Below are 16,147 nucleotides of genomic sequence, written 5' to 3'. Positions count from 1 at the left end.
CAAAGGTGGCAGGGCAACAGCAACAATATAGGGGAAGCTAGGGATGTAGAAAATGCCACAGACATGTAGCATAATACATGAAAAATACTTCCACATCATTCACATTTTTTACTACACAAAAGAAATGTTATGTTTCATTAACGTAAAAACACAAGAAAACAAACAACTGTTTCTGTAAATTCAAAAACAATGGAGGTTACGCGCATAAACTTGCAATGTTGAAACACCAGTACATTTCTTCCAGAGGAAGCTAGAGATAAGTTACTTTTGTCCACATGGACAGATGCTATGGTTTAAAGCTAAATTTCAATCATTTTATGAAAACAAATAACACGCATGCAGTGTGAATGTGTGCAGTTCGTGCACATCAAATAAACATGCACTTCACAGCAATACGGCAATCATTCCTGTTAATGTGGCCAAGTTAAGCTTAACTAAACCAAACCAACATTAGACACACTTTTCTAATAAAATATTTTACTTCCACATTCACATGCACTGCAAGTTCTGTGCAAGTAAAGCTATGGGGTGGTTGGCAGTAACAATATTTGACATATTGAACAACAAGCACCACCCCCTCCTACCTTTCCTCCAGCATCCTACTATATTAGTAGTGCTTCACAACTCTCAGGATTAGCATACATTACTAATAAATTCCATTCAACCATCCATCCATTTACTGACTTACACAGTAACCAATTTGTTAACTAGCGCCTTCTTCAGTTCATTCGCTCACTAAGTTATCATTCCCACCACCCCCTTTGGGTTTAGATTGTAAACAAAAGATGGCCGCTGGGAGCTTCAATACTGCCTGTTTTGGAGAAAGCGTCCGACTATTTAGGTACTGAAAAGCGAAGACGGCTTCAACAAGCAGCCGGGGTGGCCATCTTATGTGAGGGCAAATTCTTTAGTTGTCTGCAGGAGTAGGTGCCTATGTCTTTCGGGTTTATTTTAATTCGAATGCTCAGTCTAGTCTGTGACAAGTTGCTACCCTTTTCCCTTGCTGCTTTCAACGTCACCGCTTAAGCTTGCTAGTGCGCGGCGCCGGGTGGTTGGCAGTGTTGGCAGCCTTTTGCTCTCTGCAGTGACGTGTCGGCTCGTCGCGGGCATTCCAAGACCCCGCCATGGCCCCCATGGGCATCCGCCTGTCGCCGCTGGGCATAGGCGTCTTAGCACTTTTAGGTCTGGCAGTACTCTACCACCTATATGCCGGATTCCTGGGTGGTCGCCTATCCGCTCTTCTGCTGCCTGCGGGAGAAGAGGATAGACAAGCGCCTATGCCTGGAGCTGAGACTCAACACGTTGACCTGCGTAAGCTACTAGCTGTGTCTCTGCTCGCGGCGAAGCGTGGTGGAGACAAGGTGCGAGAAGTGCGGGAGGGCGGTGCCCTGGGTGAGAAAAGCAAGGGCAAGACCCGCGAAGGAGCCGATGACAAGATCACAGACGGCGACGTGCAGTCCAACCGGCAGATGTACTTCACTATCCACAACACGTTTCCCGATCTCCAGGTACCTCTCTTTGGGGCAGGTGCTGGCAATAGCCAATGATCGTGCGTGTGTCTCTATGTGAGAGGAAGATTGTGTCCTTGCATATCTCCCAGAATCCTAGCTAGCCACTGTTTAGTGACGGCCACATCCCTTTCACAAGATTCCTTCTATACTCAGTACGTCGATAACCCACCATGCAAACCATTCTCTCAATTTATAAATTTCAACAATGCCTCCACTCATCCCCCCACACCCGCCCACACCTATCTTTCCTTCGTTCGTTGGGGAATCAGCAGTTTTAGTGGCACATCCTTGCCTGTGTAACTATGGTTCGTGGGCTTTTCAGTTTGTGTGTGTGTAAATTAATTTTCTGTGATTTGTCGTCCTTTGCTTCACATGGAGGTGGACAAAAGGTAAATGTTTAGAAGAGGAAAGTCGTACAAAGCAGGACTGGGACGTGAATTCATAAGATGACGATGTGTGCATGTTGAAAGAATTAGAGTTGCTCTTAGGGGTTGGAGTTAGGACTTAGTTGGTTATTGTTGTAGTGTTCCTTCCAGGCTGCGCCTCTTGCCAATAGAGCATGGTGTATCAAGCAAAATATTTGCGGTGTCTAATGGCGTCCTACTTGTCATGTGCTCTTAGCGTTCCTTAGGATACGTTCTCATGGATCAACAATTGCAATCAAAATGCACACTATTGCACCAAATTATCATCAGGAAATAAACTTTAATTGTATTCTGCCTACTACCTTGACCATTTAGTCTTCATATCTGTCCTCCCAGTATTATTTTGATATAATCCATATCATCAGGTGATATGATTTACAAATTCATGTCCCAGCACTACGTCATCGACAGGCAAACATATAGGCCCTCATTACAACCCTGGCGGACGGGGGAGAAGTGGCGTTAATACCGCCAACAGGCCGGCGGGGAAAAAAAATGGAATTATGACCATGGCGGTAATCCGCCACTTCTCCACTCCGACCACCAGGGCGGTGACGACCGCTGGGCTGGAGACTTCGGTCTCCAGCCCGGCGGCCGTCACCAGACTGCTGGCGGTATCACGACCCTGCATACCGCCATGGATTTCGCGTGGTTTGGAACTGCCACGAAATCCGTGGCGGTAGGCACTATAAGTGCCAGGGAATTCCTTCCCTGGCACAAATAGGGGTCTCCCCGACCCCCCAAAGTTGGCAGGATCCCACTCTCCACCCCCAACATACACAGACACACAGCCCCTCCCCACCCCCAACATGCACAGACACACACCCCTAACCGCACACATACACTGCAACAACATATACCCGCACATATACAAACAGACATGCACACAGACTGACCCGCACACATTTCCCATACACACAACACCCCCGCATGCATACACGCACTCACACACCCCTCTACATACTGGCACGCACACAACACCCCCCACCCCCCTCCCCTAACGGACGATCAACTTACCTTGTCCGTTGATCCTTTGGGAGGGGACGGGATCCATGGGGGCTGCTCCGCCGCCAGCACCCCGTCACCAGAACACAGTCACACCGAATCATGGGACGTGATTCGTTGTGCAGTGTTCTGATGACGGGGCGGCGGATGTGGAGCAACCTCTACTTCCCCGCCGACCGCCAGTATGGCTGCTGGCGGCACTCCGTCCGAAAAAGGACGGAGGGCTGCCAGCAGTCATAATACGCCCCGCGGAAAACCGCCTGCACTGGTGGTCTTCAGCACAGTGGTTCCTCAGGTCGAAATGAGGGCCGTAATGTATGAAAGGAACAGTGGAACCTTGCTGGCAAGTGGATAGCATAGATAAAAAGCCTGTTTAAGTAATCACCGAGTCCTAACCAGAGAGATCTACCACTAATTGCTGTTCACTAGAGGACTGTAACCTAATCCACCATGCAAAATCCAAACCGTTTCAAACTCTGAGCACTTATCCTGTAATGACTAAAGAATGATGATGAGACAGTCCGTATTGGCAGATCTTTTCCTTTAACATTTGGTGATGTTTTTCCACTCTGGTTTTACAGATTTCGCTAATACATAGGATCAAAGTGGATTACGTTATGCCACAGCAGAAAAGCAGATTAAGAACAAAAGATAAACTACCAATACAATAATGGCAGCTGTTGAGTTAATCAGAATTGCCAACATTACACATTTTTGTCAACATACAGCCCTATCGTTTACACTTCCTCATCTATTATACCGCTAAACACTGCATCTCTTAGCACAATAACGACACCTTTACGACCATCATGCACAACATGGAAAGAGTAAGTCACACACCAACATGGTGAAGCATGCTACTCCAGTAGAAAAGTTCTTCAGTACCCCACATACGAGTAGTAAGCACTAAAGCACCATAATCAGGGCCATTTTTTTTGCATAATTACAGATTTGCAGCAATAGCCACATAATCAGTCATCTGCTTCATAAACTGCAGAGTTTAACAAAAAAATGCATTATGTTTCTAGCTCACACAGTTCAAATGTTACTAAAAATGCAATGATACATGTTACGCACAGTGAAAGGGCCTTTGTAAAGGTTGACTGGTCATCTCTCTGTTGCTTATTGTCATATTGGGATTGCTAAACTTGTCAAAGGAGGTGCAACCAATGCCAAACAGTGTAAAAGCGACAAAATAATGAAGTAATACTAAAGCAAAATGTGCTGCCTTACACCACATACTTTGCCTTTTCTTGACCGATAAGTTACTAATCACTGCCACATAATTTGGTCCTTCTCGCCGCATAATTCAAGTGACCCTGTCCAATAAAACAATACAATACTCACTGCATATTTTGTGTATGCACAACAAAGCTTTGTTGATTCAGCTTAATCCCTGGAGTAGAAAAAATGAACTAATTTACACTTTGCCCCCAATATTTACATGGTTTGTATTGCATTATAGCTATATATATATATATATATATATATATATATATATATATATATCCTCAAAAAAATACCCCAAAAATTCAGTCTGTCTCAAAGCGGAATCCTTCCTCCCATGCCTCAGCCTTTCCTTGTGAAAGATTAATAAAAGAAATGTAACTGTATTCACGTTTGTTTGTGAATGAGTTTGGTGATGACTTATATTTAAACGAAACGCAAAGCATGCAAGAGTTAATTGAAGCAGAAGCTGTTGAAAGAAAGGTTGTCGCTTTACTTGGCACTTTAATCCTTGTATTTCTCTCGCACTTTGCTGAGCTCATGTAATGAATCCATCTGCAGTACAACGTCAGCTTACCCACTCTTCCCACCAAGCAAATGCTCTACAATCACGTATCTGATGAAAGAAGGAGCAGAAACATTATGGCCACGTGGGACATCCAGACCCGAGTAGGCTTCCTGCCCCCAGGCCCTGAGACCGACTGCGGGTGGCGCTTATTTCACTCCACGCATTTCTCCGACCTGGAATTGGACTCGGATCTGCAGCTCAATTTACCAAATACCACTTAGAGGCTGAAAATTGAATGGTCACCAGCTGATTTTGTTATTGAGGGCCAGTTTTGCCACACTGCTGTAACAAGACCAGTCCCACCTTTCCAGCCTCCAAGCGAAATGCCCGATATTGCCAGTATGGCCCTGTATTTACACTCCAACTATAGCCCGGACAGTTTTTCAACACAGAAATTATTGAAGCGCCAATGGATAAAAATAGGGTTACTTTGAAAAACACTCCTCAAAATAATAAGCAAACCTGCAATACCCGTTAACAATCTGCAAGCAGAGACGAGAGTACGTTTAAAAAGAGTTCTTTAACTAGCTCAGAAATGAAATCAATGTAATTTTGCGATAAAAAAAATTGTTTCTTATGCTAAAGTGAAAGTTGGTTATGGGCACATACTGAAAACATACAAGCTAAGCTGCTGCAAAATTTTGGGAGGTATGCCTACAGAGTGTTTTAATTGCCACTGATTTTTGCCACGAGTGTACTGCCATAAACAGATAATAGACTGACACTGTGGATAATTCATGAAAGGCCAAGAGAAAACTCCTAAGACATATTGACAGTACCAGGAAATGCTTTGGAGCTGTTGGCGTTCGAAAATGTTCTGTGTGCATTCTTTGTTAATTAATGCTTCTCTTCTAAGCTTGTATTTCTTCTTCTGGATCCTTTTCTTCGGTGGATAGCCTGTTTGTGTCCTCTTATTGAGTGCATGTTTGCCACTGATTTATACCTGGGGTGAAAGAGCATCAAGAATATATACATTTACTACCAAAGAATGCTTTATGAAATGAAGAGGTGAGCACGAGAATGGGTGAACAGCAGTGGCAGATGTAGAAAATAACTTGTCACCGACGTGATGGTAGCTGTCTACTTTATCTCCCATCGTCTTGCTCATTCTTCCATCTATACATTTGCCTACTCATTCTGCCATCTTGACGGACAGATGGATGCGTGTGTGAATACAAAGACGTATTCACTCACCCACTCACCGATGCATAGATAAACGGATGATACACGTAAGTATCCATTCATCCACACATTCTGTCACCCACCCATGACCCTTTGCCTCATTTTCGCGTTTGTGCACGCAGTGGTCCAAACAATGGCACAAACAAAATCGTTAGTCAGTGAAGAAACACTTACATTAAAAGCCAAACCACCCTGCAATGCCAAGACCTGTTTGGGTGTAGTGACTCTCAGAGCAATGTGATTTTTCTAGTTTCTCTTCTGACTATAGTGAGAGAAAAAGCTATGACTTTATAATCTCACAGGTGGTGCCAGAAAAAAATAGGGGAAAGTTAACATACTTAATAATTCTCATCAACTTTTCAGTGCTGAAGGGCATTTTAGGTTGTTATTATTATTAAAGATAAGAGTATCTCACTTGGATTTGCACCAGGGCGCCTTTGATGCTGGTCCTAAGCAGTAACAATATGCAAGTGCCCTCCACCTTGTACGATGTTGCTTAAACGTTTTGTTGATTTTCTAGGAGTGGCATAAGTAAATGGCGATTTCTTGCTCTTGGCAGAAGTCTAGATCAAACAGCAGTTGGAGGAGCTGACAGTTATTGCACACTTTACATCAGGATGTTCATCCTCGTGCCAATTTGTAAGTAAATGACTGCTAAACAAAACGTCTATCTGCAAGTAGCATTAGAATGTACAGCTACTTGATGAGAGGTGTGAAACTGAACCGCTGTGTATTCTTTTAGGACACTTGTAAGCCTCCTTTACATGGTTGTTTACAAAATATTCTAGTTGTTCATAACGATGGTAAGGCGTGACTATGAGCTAACTTTTCCAGTATTGGGCTGGTAATTGCTAACCTTTCTTTGTCCTTGCTTCATTATCTTCTACTGGGTGGTGGCCTTAAAATGGGGCCACTGGAATTATGCAGTTTTGTGGCTTTTTCCATTCAGTAACGGATTAGCTGCCTTTGCCACATAACCCGTAACCTGCTGCACAATTAATACATTAAAAAAATGTTTCTAGGTCACATGAATCAAAGTTACTAAAGACATGACACCACATGTTTTGCTATGCAGTGGAAGACCATTCGTAAAGGTTAACTGGTCACTTCTCAGTTGCTTATTGCTGTATTTGCTTGAAAAACTGGTAATAATGAGGTGAAACCTATTGCTCAAACAGCGTTAACGTGTGAAAATGGCCAAATAAGTAATTCTTTCTTAACACGTTCTGCAATACGCTGTAATTTCTTGCAGCATAATTTACTCAACCCTGACACAAAATCTGGTTCTCCCCTAAACCGTAATTTCATTGGCCCTGCCTAAAATGAGCACTCTCTACAGCCTACTGAAAAAACTTTACCATGATGATATTGAAGCAGTGACAAAAGAATGGCAATGTAGCGTACTTTTGACACACAAAATGCGTACAGTGGCCATAGATGATTCTTGAATAAACATTGACAAGTCAGTATGTCTGGGTTTAATGTGATAACACATGTAAAGATTGGCCTGATCCAGTGTTCATGTGAGCATGTGTTAGCAACGAGGATCAGACAGAAAGAGAGGCAGGGAGAGGTAAAATAGTCCCTCATTTGCGATGGATGCCATTAACCCTCCTTTTGTTCGAATACAATCCTGGCTGGAAGCTATCTGTAGCCTATCTGGAGCCTAACACCTAAATGCCACTGTAATGGGGTAAACAAAGGCACACAGCTGGTTATCACTCACTTAAGAGAAACTAGGTTTTGTAGGCCTGTTATTCATTTTGTGCAACTCCTGTATGTAAAAAATATGCATGCACTGTAAGAATGTCAGATATATGAGTGCGTACAAGTATTTACACGAATAACAATTTAAATAGCAATTTTTTATCATACTTTTACAGAGCTACTTATCCCAGTGTTGGGTGTCAAGAGTGTTACCTCTCTCTCTCTCATACAAGTGTGTAGTATAAATTAAAGTGCAGGATGATATAGATACGACATAGAGGGTTTCAAGGTGTACAAGTAACACATTGTCTTTACCAGTAGGGATTATATCTATGGTATAGCTGGGAGAAATACAAAGTTGGTATTTAAAACGTAGCATAGTGCTTGGGATGGTCTTTTATTACAATCCCAAAAAACTTTTAGCGGACCTGTGATAACCGTTTTAGAAAAAACAAGGTTCTAAGCCCATGTCTTGCAGTTTGCATGCAGGTCTTCGATGCCGGTTCATAGCTCACTGTGCTATAGTAGAACTAATGCAAATTATGAGCTGCAAGTATTAAAAGGATTGGCCAAAAACAGTGACCCACTACATCTGTCCATCTACATAACATAATAATCTGGCATCTGCATGTTACCTGGTGCCAATTTAACTGTGATAGAGGGCCTCGTTATGAGCCTGGCAGGCCGACCATCGGCATGCCAGCCCCATGGAGAGGAGGCTGCCGCAGGACTCTTATCGGTCCTCCTGTCCTCGGTGCTACTTGTCTGCTCTTCCTGTGGCTAAGTTTATTTTATTCAATCGTTTGTTTGTACAGTGTTGCTAATCACCTGTGGTGATTTCAAAGTGATTATCTGACCTGTATCCTCTGGTGCTTCTCCCCCGATCGTGACACGTCTCTTCCTCTTTCAACAACATTTCCAATTTATTCCGTACTGCTTTGCTCTTTCCTTATCCCTATTCCTCTGCTTCTGCAATCCATCCCTCACTATAATTTGGTTTTATTCATAGCGCTTAATAATCGTCTTCTGTTTTTGGCACTTTAAATGATAGTTTACTATTGTTTATGTAATAATACTCCATTTTCTATCCTTATATAGAGGGAAAGTGAAACATTCATTGCCAGAATCTGAACTCGTAGTGTGCAGACCACAGCAGTTGTCTGGAGCAAATCTTAACCCACTTCTTCCATTCCAAGATTACCTAACCACCTATTTCCTGCACTCCATGATTTGGGTGCCTTTGTCTCCAACATCCTCCGGTATTTCTGTCCTAAAATTCGCCAACTTTTTCCCCTGAACCTGTGTGCCTTTTCCCAGTACTAGACAACTGCTATCTCATTTCTTACTTATTTTAGTCTTTCATCTTCCTGGATCTTGCTGTAGGTCTCTCCAGTTCTTCCTATCATAAAACCTGGTCATACTGAAGAGAATTCATAAAATGAGTATAACACTTCTAACAAATGATTTATATCGTGACTAGGTTCTGATAGCATCCTTTGTATGTGCTTCTTTTTGTGACCCTCAAAACCTGGCATTTGCCACAAAGCATTTAGTTGTGGATCATGTCCCAGAGGTCTGTAATGGCTACCATAACATGCTGGACCAGCCAATCAAGGGGGGGGATGGTCCCCTTTGGAAATTCACCACCACCACATGCTTGTGGGGGATCAGTGTATACTCGCCCTGCCCCCTTATATTATTTTTCATTTTTCAGATGGTGTGGCCATGTGTCTGTCTTGCAATGTGTGCCACAACATATTGTTCACATTGTGGCCAGCCAGTTAGACTTAACTAATTGGTTAGTCACAAGATCTGCTTTGCACCAAAGTTCCTGATACCCCTAACCTTTTTAACTCCTTCATGCCCAGCCTGAGCCACCTTTAAATTCTAATTAATTTCTCATAAGCAGTTAACTGGCTTTGCACAAAATCTCAAAATGCATGCTTTCGAGTAAAATTAACTTTCTGCCAAATTTGGTTGAATTCCCTTCAGCCTTTTTTTTTTTCTTTATTAGAGAGAAAAGTTAACTTAACATGGGGAATTTCACTCTAGGGTCCCCCTTTTCTTTGACCCCGCTTGCAGGATCAGTGCAAAGTATTATTATTATTATTATTATTATTATTATTATTATTTTTTTAGTTTTCTGCAGATTTATCAAACAGCGCCAAATTTATAAGCGCAACAAATATAACTACACAGTGGCAGTTACCACTGTGATATATATATATGTGTGTGTGTTAGGTCAGCATTTCCATAGGAAATGCCTTTTTTGTTTTGCTAATCACTTGGGGGGAGTTTGATGAATCTTTACATAACTTTTAACAGTGCTACATTATGTCTAGTATGGGTATGAAAAGCTATATGATGATTCATCAAGCGAGGGCAGAGAAAAAGGTGGTCCCTAAACTTAAAATCTCCAGGCATTTTCCATGGACCTTTTTGAACAGCGCTACCTCAAAAACTGCTGAAGGGAATTGCACCAGATTTGTCTGGAAGCTAGATCGTGGTCCAGAATGTGTGATTTTTGTGATTTGTTGTAATTCCGCTCACTAGTTTGTAGGTTTCGTCTGCACAGCGCTTGCAAAATCTATTGTTAATCTATATCTTAAATGGGTCTTACATCCCTCTCCCTTGCTTTTCATAGGTTCCTTTGCTTGACACTAACGTTTCCTCCGTTTCTATTGGCTGTAGCATATTTCCTGCATTTATTAATGCTTGTGCCTCATGTGTTTGCTTTTATCAGTGTCCCGAGGGCCAAGTACATTTATATCCGCTTTTGGGGAACTTTTTCTATGTTTTGGCTACACAGTACTTGTGCTATGCTTGTTTTGTTTGGCTTCCTCCCTTTACCTAATTTCCCCGTGACTGCAGTCATTTCATGAGCAAGCATGTTTCCCAACCCCCTCCCACTGTTCGTACTTTTACTTTATTAAATTAAGATAGCACGACGTGCACTTCGATGTGCACCACCTGCATTTCCTGCTTGCCTAATCGCCACCTTTGTTGTGTGCTGGCTTTGATTGAGGCTGTGGAGACGCCGTTGCACCAGGAAAAGGTTGGAGGCACGGAATCCGCGTTGCCATGGTGATCCGAGGCTTCCCCGGGATGTCGGACCCAGTCACCCAGGACCCCACCAGGAACTCTCACTGCACCGGCACAACCTCCCCACCCCTTTGAGCAGCATTAATGTGGAGCACCGGCATTCCCAGCGCATCTGTGTCTAGGATGTGCACCTTGTGGTTTGCATTATCTGGTGCTAGTCCACACTGCATGTTTGCGGGCAGCCATGCTTGGTTCTTTCAAAACGCAGGGAACCCGTAAGGTCTCTACAGTTCTGTCTCCATCACCCTTCTTTGGTACATACCTGGGGTGGGTGTTCGGTTTGTGAGGAGCTTGGCCAGTGACACCACATTACGCATTTGAAGTGTTCTTCATGTTTCGAACTTTATATCCAAGGTTCTAGTTTATGTTGCCACACAGTCTGATGATTTGAAATCCAAGATTTCAAGACTGTAGGAGTCACTCCGCACTCTTTCAAGTCTTGGTCCTATTATGGCGATTTACTTGCTTTATATCCCAAAAAAAATTCAACACTCGCATTGTCTTAAAAGGGAGCACAATGCTAGCCTTCCTATTTTACACTAGATGTTTGGCGCAAGATCAAAATGTCCACTCATTGTTAACTACTGCAATCACTTTACCTGACAGAAATGTGGTTACATATATTTTTATTTATTTATGTTAAAAGTATTACAATTAGTGTATGACATGGTGCAAGGAATATTTGTAGTAATTGCAAAGACATAGATATCGCCTCAAATATCTTGCAATCTTTCCTTTACTGCCACTGCCCACCAGTTCAAAGCTTTCTTTGCTTTCTTTAACTCCTAAGGAGTTAACCCATGAAGTCCTTTCCTCCCCACCCACTTCCCATTTGTTCTTGTGCCCCTCCTGTTCAAAACTTTCAGAGAAGGCTGCTAGAGCGTTTCCGTTTTAGGAGTGCAGAAGCTTCCTCTTGCTGTAGCGACCTTCTTTTCAGCAAAGGTCACTTTTCTTCTATTTAAAAATGGGAATCACTTTTTAGTATGCTGTGTCTCATGGTGCGAGGTGGCACCTGTTTGCATATATTTATGCTGCTTGGTCCTTTCTTTTGTGACTTAACAGTGTGCTGAGCTGTTATTTTTCAGAGCAGTGTGGTGGGGGGCCCGCAAAGCTTTTATGTTGGGAGTGTTGGATCTGTTTTTTTTTCTTTTCTTTTGTTTAGTATCAGTACTGGGGTCCCGCAGTGCTGGCAGAGGTGTGGACTTTTAATCCGCCCTCCCAGTTTACTTTAGAGCAGATGTCTTCAAACTGGGGGGGCCTCAAGTGATCCCGGGTGGGGGTAGGGGTGACACCAGGCTCTGGCCAAAGGAAGCATTATACAGATAACAGGGTTTTGTTTTAAGCAGATCAGATGCATTTTTAAAAAGGTAACAGTACTTAAGTGCAATGTTTAAGTAGGTTTAGACATATTTAAACATTGCCATCTTTATAAAATAATTGTGAAAAATTCTGAGGGGGGCCCAATGATTTTTATTTTTCAATTGGGGGGCGTGGCATTAAAAAGTTTGGAGACCACTGCTTTAGAGCGATGCTCGGGGCCTGCAGCTATGAATTGGATAAAAAAAGGTCTGCAGCAATCTAGCATAAATAACTGTAGTACATTTAAAATATCAAAAACAATCTTTCTGTTTTACTTTGCAATTAGAAATATACAGAAGCACATGCATAGATGTGTCTGTAGCAGTGTTCTGTATATCACTGCGCTAGCACCTCAGTACTGGTTTCAGCATGGCCACAAAGCTGCACATGTCCACTGCAGAAGTTCATGGTAGGACCCATGTGTAGAGAAGTGAAGATACCATGTTTCACGCATACATGTGAAAAGTGCAACATAGCTAAACCACATTATAAATAGAATGCTTACGCACACCTTGGCCGCACAGTCGTTTTCATAACGCAAGTGCGGAAAAAGTATTAGAAACGAAAACAGTACACTCTTGCTGCTGTCTGGCAATGCTCTGTTATCCACCTGAAATACTGTAAATCTTGCGCAGATGGGATAACATGCCTTCTAGCTGCGAGTGGTTGACTGCGATAACACTCTGTTGCCCTTATCTCATTCTGAACAACCACTTGGTGTGGCTGCTCTAAATGTGAGAAGCACATCCTCAGTCCTTCTTGCTTGACAGCTCTGAGATCGCACTTTCCCAAGTTCTGCATTATAAGACGTGAAACAATGGGCCAAGCAATATTGATAGTGTTAATTAACACTCCCGTCTTATATTGCACCCAGTTACTGCACAATATATTGGCTTTTGCAATAAACAAGTCACAGCACTTTTATGGAGTTTCAGTAACTTATATTGCACAGCTGCTCACCAAGCTAAATCTTACAACAACAACACAATTAATATTAATCAAATAGGCGTAACCTGATGCATTTACCAATGCTTGTTGAGATGTGGTCTGCAAATAATTGTATATCTGGATAGTTAGGTTCAAGGGACTTTGACGAGAGTTTTGCAAGCTCAACTTTAAAAAAAAAAAAAAAAAAAAAAATATAGCATTCTGATGAGCCGAAAAGGGGGGAAGGGTGCTTTTTTTCTCTTTGGCCATCTCGCTCCCGTGGGAATGAGGCTTCTGCTGGAGTGAGCTTTCTGATTGGCTGGCCGCAACATTAACAAAAATGTTGCTGCGACCATTACAGGACTCCGAGACTTAGTGCCCTGCCCTGAAAATCATTTATAAAAAGATATAATGGATTATGAAGCAGGGTAGGGATGCTCTGCCCTCCTAGCCCTTTTGAGCCCCTTAAAGCCATGTGTTTTTTTAGTGTGTTTTTAAAATTTTTTTTTTTTTAAAAAGGCAGCCAGGGTCCTGGGAGGTCAGTGTATTGGCTATTCGGGGAGCAGGCCATACCCACCACCACGGGCCCACCATATTTGTAAAAGGGGATAGGGCATACTGCCCCCCCTCCCCGGTGCCTCAATTGGGCCTTAGGAACCCCATACCCTACATCCAAATAAGAAGTGCAGGGGAAGGGGGCATGTGCCCCTGCCCCTTCCCCCTCCCCCCCCAAAAAGCCTTCTCAGTTCATCTGGCTGGCCAGACTACATGAACTATAACTAGCACCATTAAGATGCACTGTTTACACCCTTTCATTTTACATCACTTATACTTTTATGTGAAATCAAAGCATTGATAACATTTATAACATCACTGGCGAGAACACTGTGCATGGTGTAGTAGCTAGTTATAATTCAGTTGCTATGTGTAGCTAGTTGACAACACTGTGTACGTAGGTGCACAAGTTATTAGTTTGAAGGTGATGCATACATTATAAATTGAATATGTGTATAACATTAGCATTTTTTATGTTTCTGTAGTTCTAGTTTGATTTGTATAAAAAGAATAATTAACTTTGTTATAATTTGAAGATGGGGTGTAAATTATAAATTTAAGGTATAGCTAAAATGTTAGAATTTCTAATGTATGTATAGTAAATAGGTTTTCATAACTGTAACTAAGCTTTAACCGTTTTTTATTGAATTTCAGTGTTTTTTTGTAATTCTTTAATAAAAATGTAGCAAATGGTAAGGTGGAGTGTCATAGAGTACAGTGGAGGAGACTGTACTACAGTAAAGTGGCATGGACTGGAATAGTGTAGAGTGGTGTAGAGTTGAATAGCGTGGAGTGGAGTGGTGTACAGTGACGTAGAGTGGACTAGCATAAAGTGGAGTTGTGTAGAGTGGAATAGCATGGAGTGGTGTAGTATGTAAAGTGGTGTAGTGTGGTATATCGTGGAGTGCAGTGCTGTGGCATGTGCCTAAGTAGTGTGGAGTTATTTGTCATACCGTGAAATGGAGTGGCATGGCATGTCGTGAAGTGTAGTTGAAAAGGACCTAGGGAGAAAATGGCTAAGTAGATGTAATTTTGCAGGAATATATGTTATGGGGTGGAAAGTGCTCTTTTTGGTAGTAGATGTAAATTGGTTCAGTAGTTTGAAAGTTTTATGGCCTGATCCAGAAAGATAAACATAATTCTGTAAGTTTATGACATAATTTCCTATAAACAAAGACATGTTATGAGTAATATCTTTATGACTGCGAAAGCCCTGCTATTAAAAAAGTAAGTCACTTTTATCCTTTTTTGTGTGATGACTCCGCTGTGGAAAAGATGTTATTGGTAAAACGTCTTTGTGATCAGCTACAATGGTAAAATTATGTCCATGATGCACAAAGATGTAGTGATATAGTGTGTTTCCGTGTACCACGATATATTGCAATGGCAAACCAGTGTATAATTGGGTAACAGAAGCCCTTACAAAAGTAAAACACAGTCATATTGTTGAAACCACAGTTAGTCTGCATTGTGGGTTTTAAGTGGAAATATAGCGTACTACAGAATTATAAGTACATAGAAAAAATGAAGCAGTTTAAGTTTATAAAGGTACGGAAAAGCAGTTGTATTACTTAATATATTGTTTAAAAAAATATTTAATAGTAATCTAGTACGTACAAATTACTGTGGTAGTTACCAGAATAAAAACAAAAATATGGAAAAACGTAAAAATATACAGTAGTACACTATATTTGCAAAATATAGTTTAGTACAGTGTATTTTAATTTTTTTTTCAAAGTTAAATTTTTTTTTTTTTATTGTAAGTACTGCTGACATTTTTAGGTACTCCAGAGCAAACTATGTAAACCTTTTTAAAAACACTGAGGGGCACTATTTTTGTGAAATATAATTTAGTATTTTTAATTTTTTACATATTTATTTTTTAATTTTTTGAGTATCACAGTACTTTCTGGATAGTAGTACTGTGGTACCCCTTAAATTGATTTAAAATACATAAAGTAATAAAAGTAGTTGTTCCTGCCTTTATAAGCTTACCTAAAGTGCTTCATTCTGATGGATACAACTACCTGTGGATTCCTCACCTAATGAATACTCCCATGGCGCCAGCATTCGACGGAAATCTTCTTACTAGTCTCTGCACGTCGACGAGGACGTCACTCTAGCCCACGCGACGCCGTCTGACGTCATACAGGCAATAAGAGGTCCTCGACGACGTGCGGACGTCAGTTCCCTTTTTTCCGTGCATTCGAAACGGTTATCTTCGAGGGAGCAACTGTTACTTTTTTGGTTACAGTGTATTTTTGCTGCGTAGTCTTTCGCTGTGGTAATAATGTCGCAGAGAAAGTCTGGATTTAAGCCTTGTCGTGAGTGCGGAGGCAAGATGTCAGTGACGGATCCTCATTCCGATTGCCTTTGGTGTCTGAGCTCCGACCACGACGTCTCGACTTGTGATTCATGCCAGCACATGAATCCAAAGGCCCTCAAGGAACGTGAGGCGAAGCTGTTTATGGCTAAATCGAAGGAGAAGCATCACAAGAAGTCTTCTTCTCCAAGACATCGGCGTCATCGAGACTCCCGGCGCCGTAGAGATTCTCGGCGTCATTCGAAGGAGACTCGTT

General features: G+C 41.9%; 1 protein-coding gene across 2 annotated transcripts in view; it reads left to right on the top strand.

Annotated features, from left to right (window-relative positions):
* Positions 1–938: 938 nt before the first annotated feature.
* Positions 939–16,147, top strand: part of BPNT2 (3'(2'), 5'-bisphosphate nucleotidase 2) — a 66,468-nt gene continuing 51,259 nt past the window's right edge. The window contains exon 1 of one of the 2 annotated variants that reach the window (XM_069220212.1): positions 939–1,508. In XM_069220212.1, coding sequence (XP_069076313.1) covers positions 1,125–1,508 — 384 coding nt within the window. In that variant the 5' untranslated portion in view covers positions 939–1,124. The remainder of the gene's footprint in view (positions 1,509–16,147) is intronic. The other variant, XM_069220211.1, reaches the window with a different exon arrangement.

The sequence above is a fragment of the Pleurodeles waltl genome, chromosome 2_2 (genome assembly GCF_031143425.1).
Source record: "Pleurodeles waltl isolate 20211129_DDA chromosome 2_2, aPleWal1.hap1.20221129, whole genome shotgun sequence".
Classification (NCBI taxonomy): Eukaryota; Metazoa; Chordata; class Amphibia; order Caudata; family Salamandridae; genus Pleurodeles; species Pleurodeles waltl.
The sequence above is the reverse complement of the archived record's forward strand: the minus strand, read 5'-3'. Positions and strand labels throughout refer to the sequence as shown.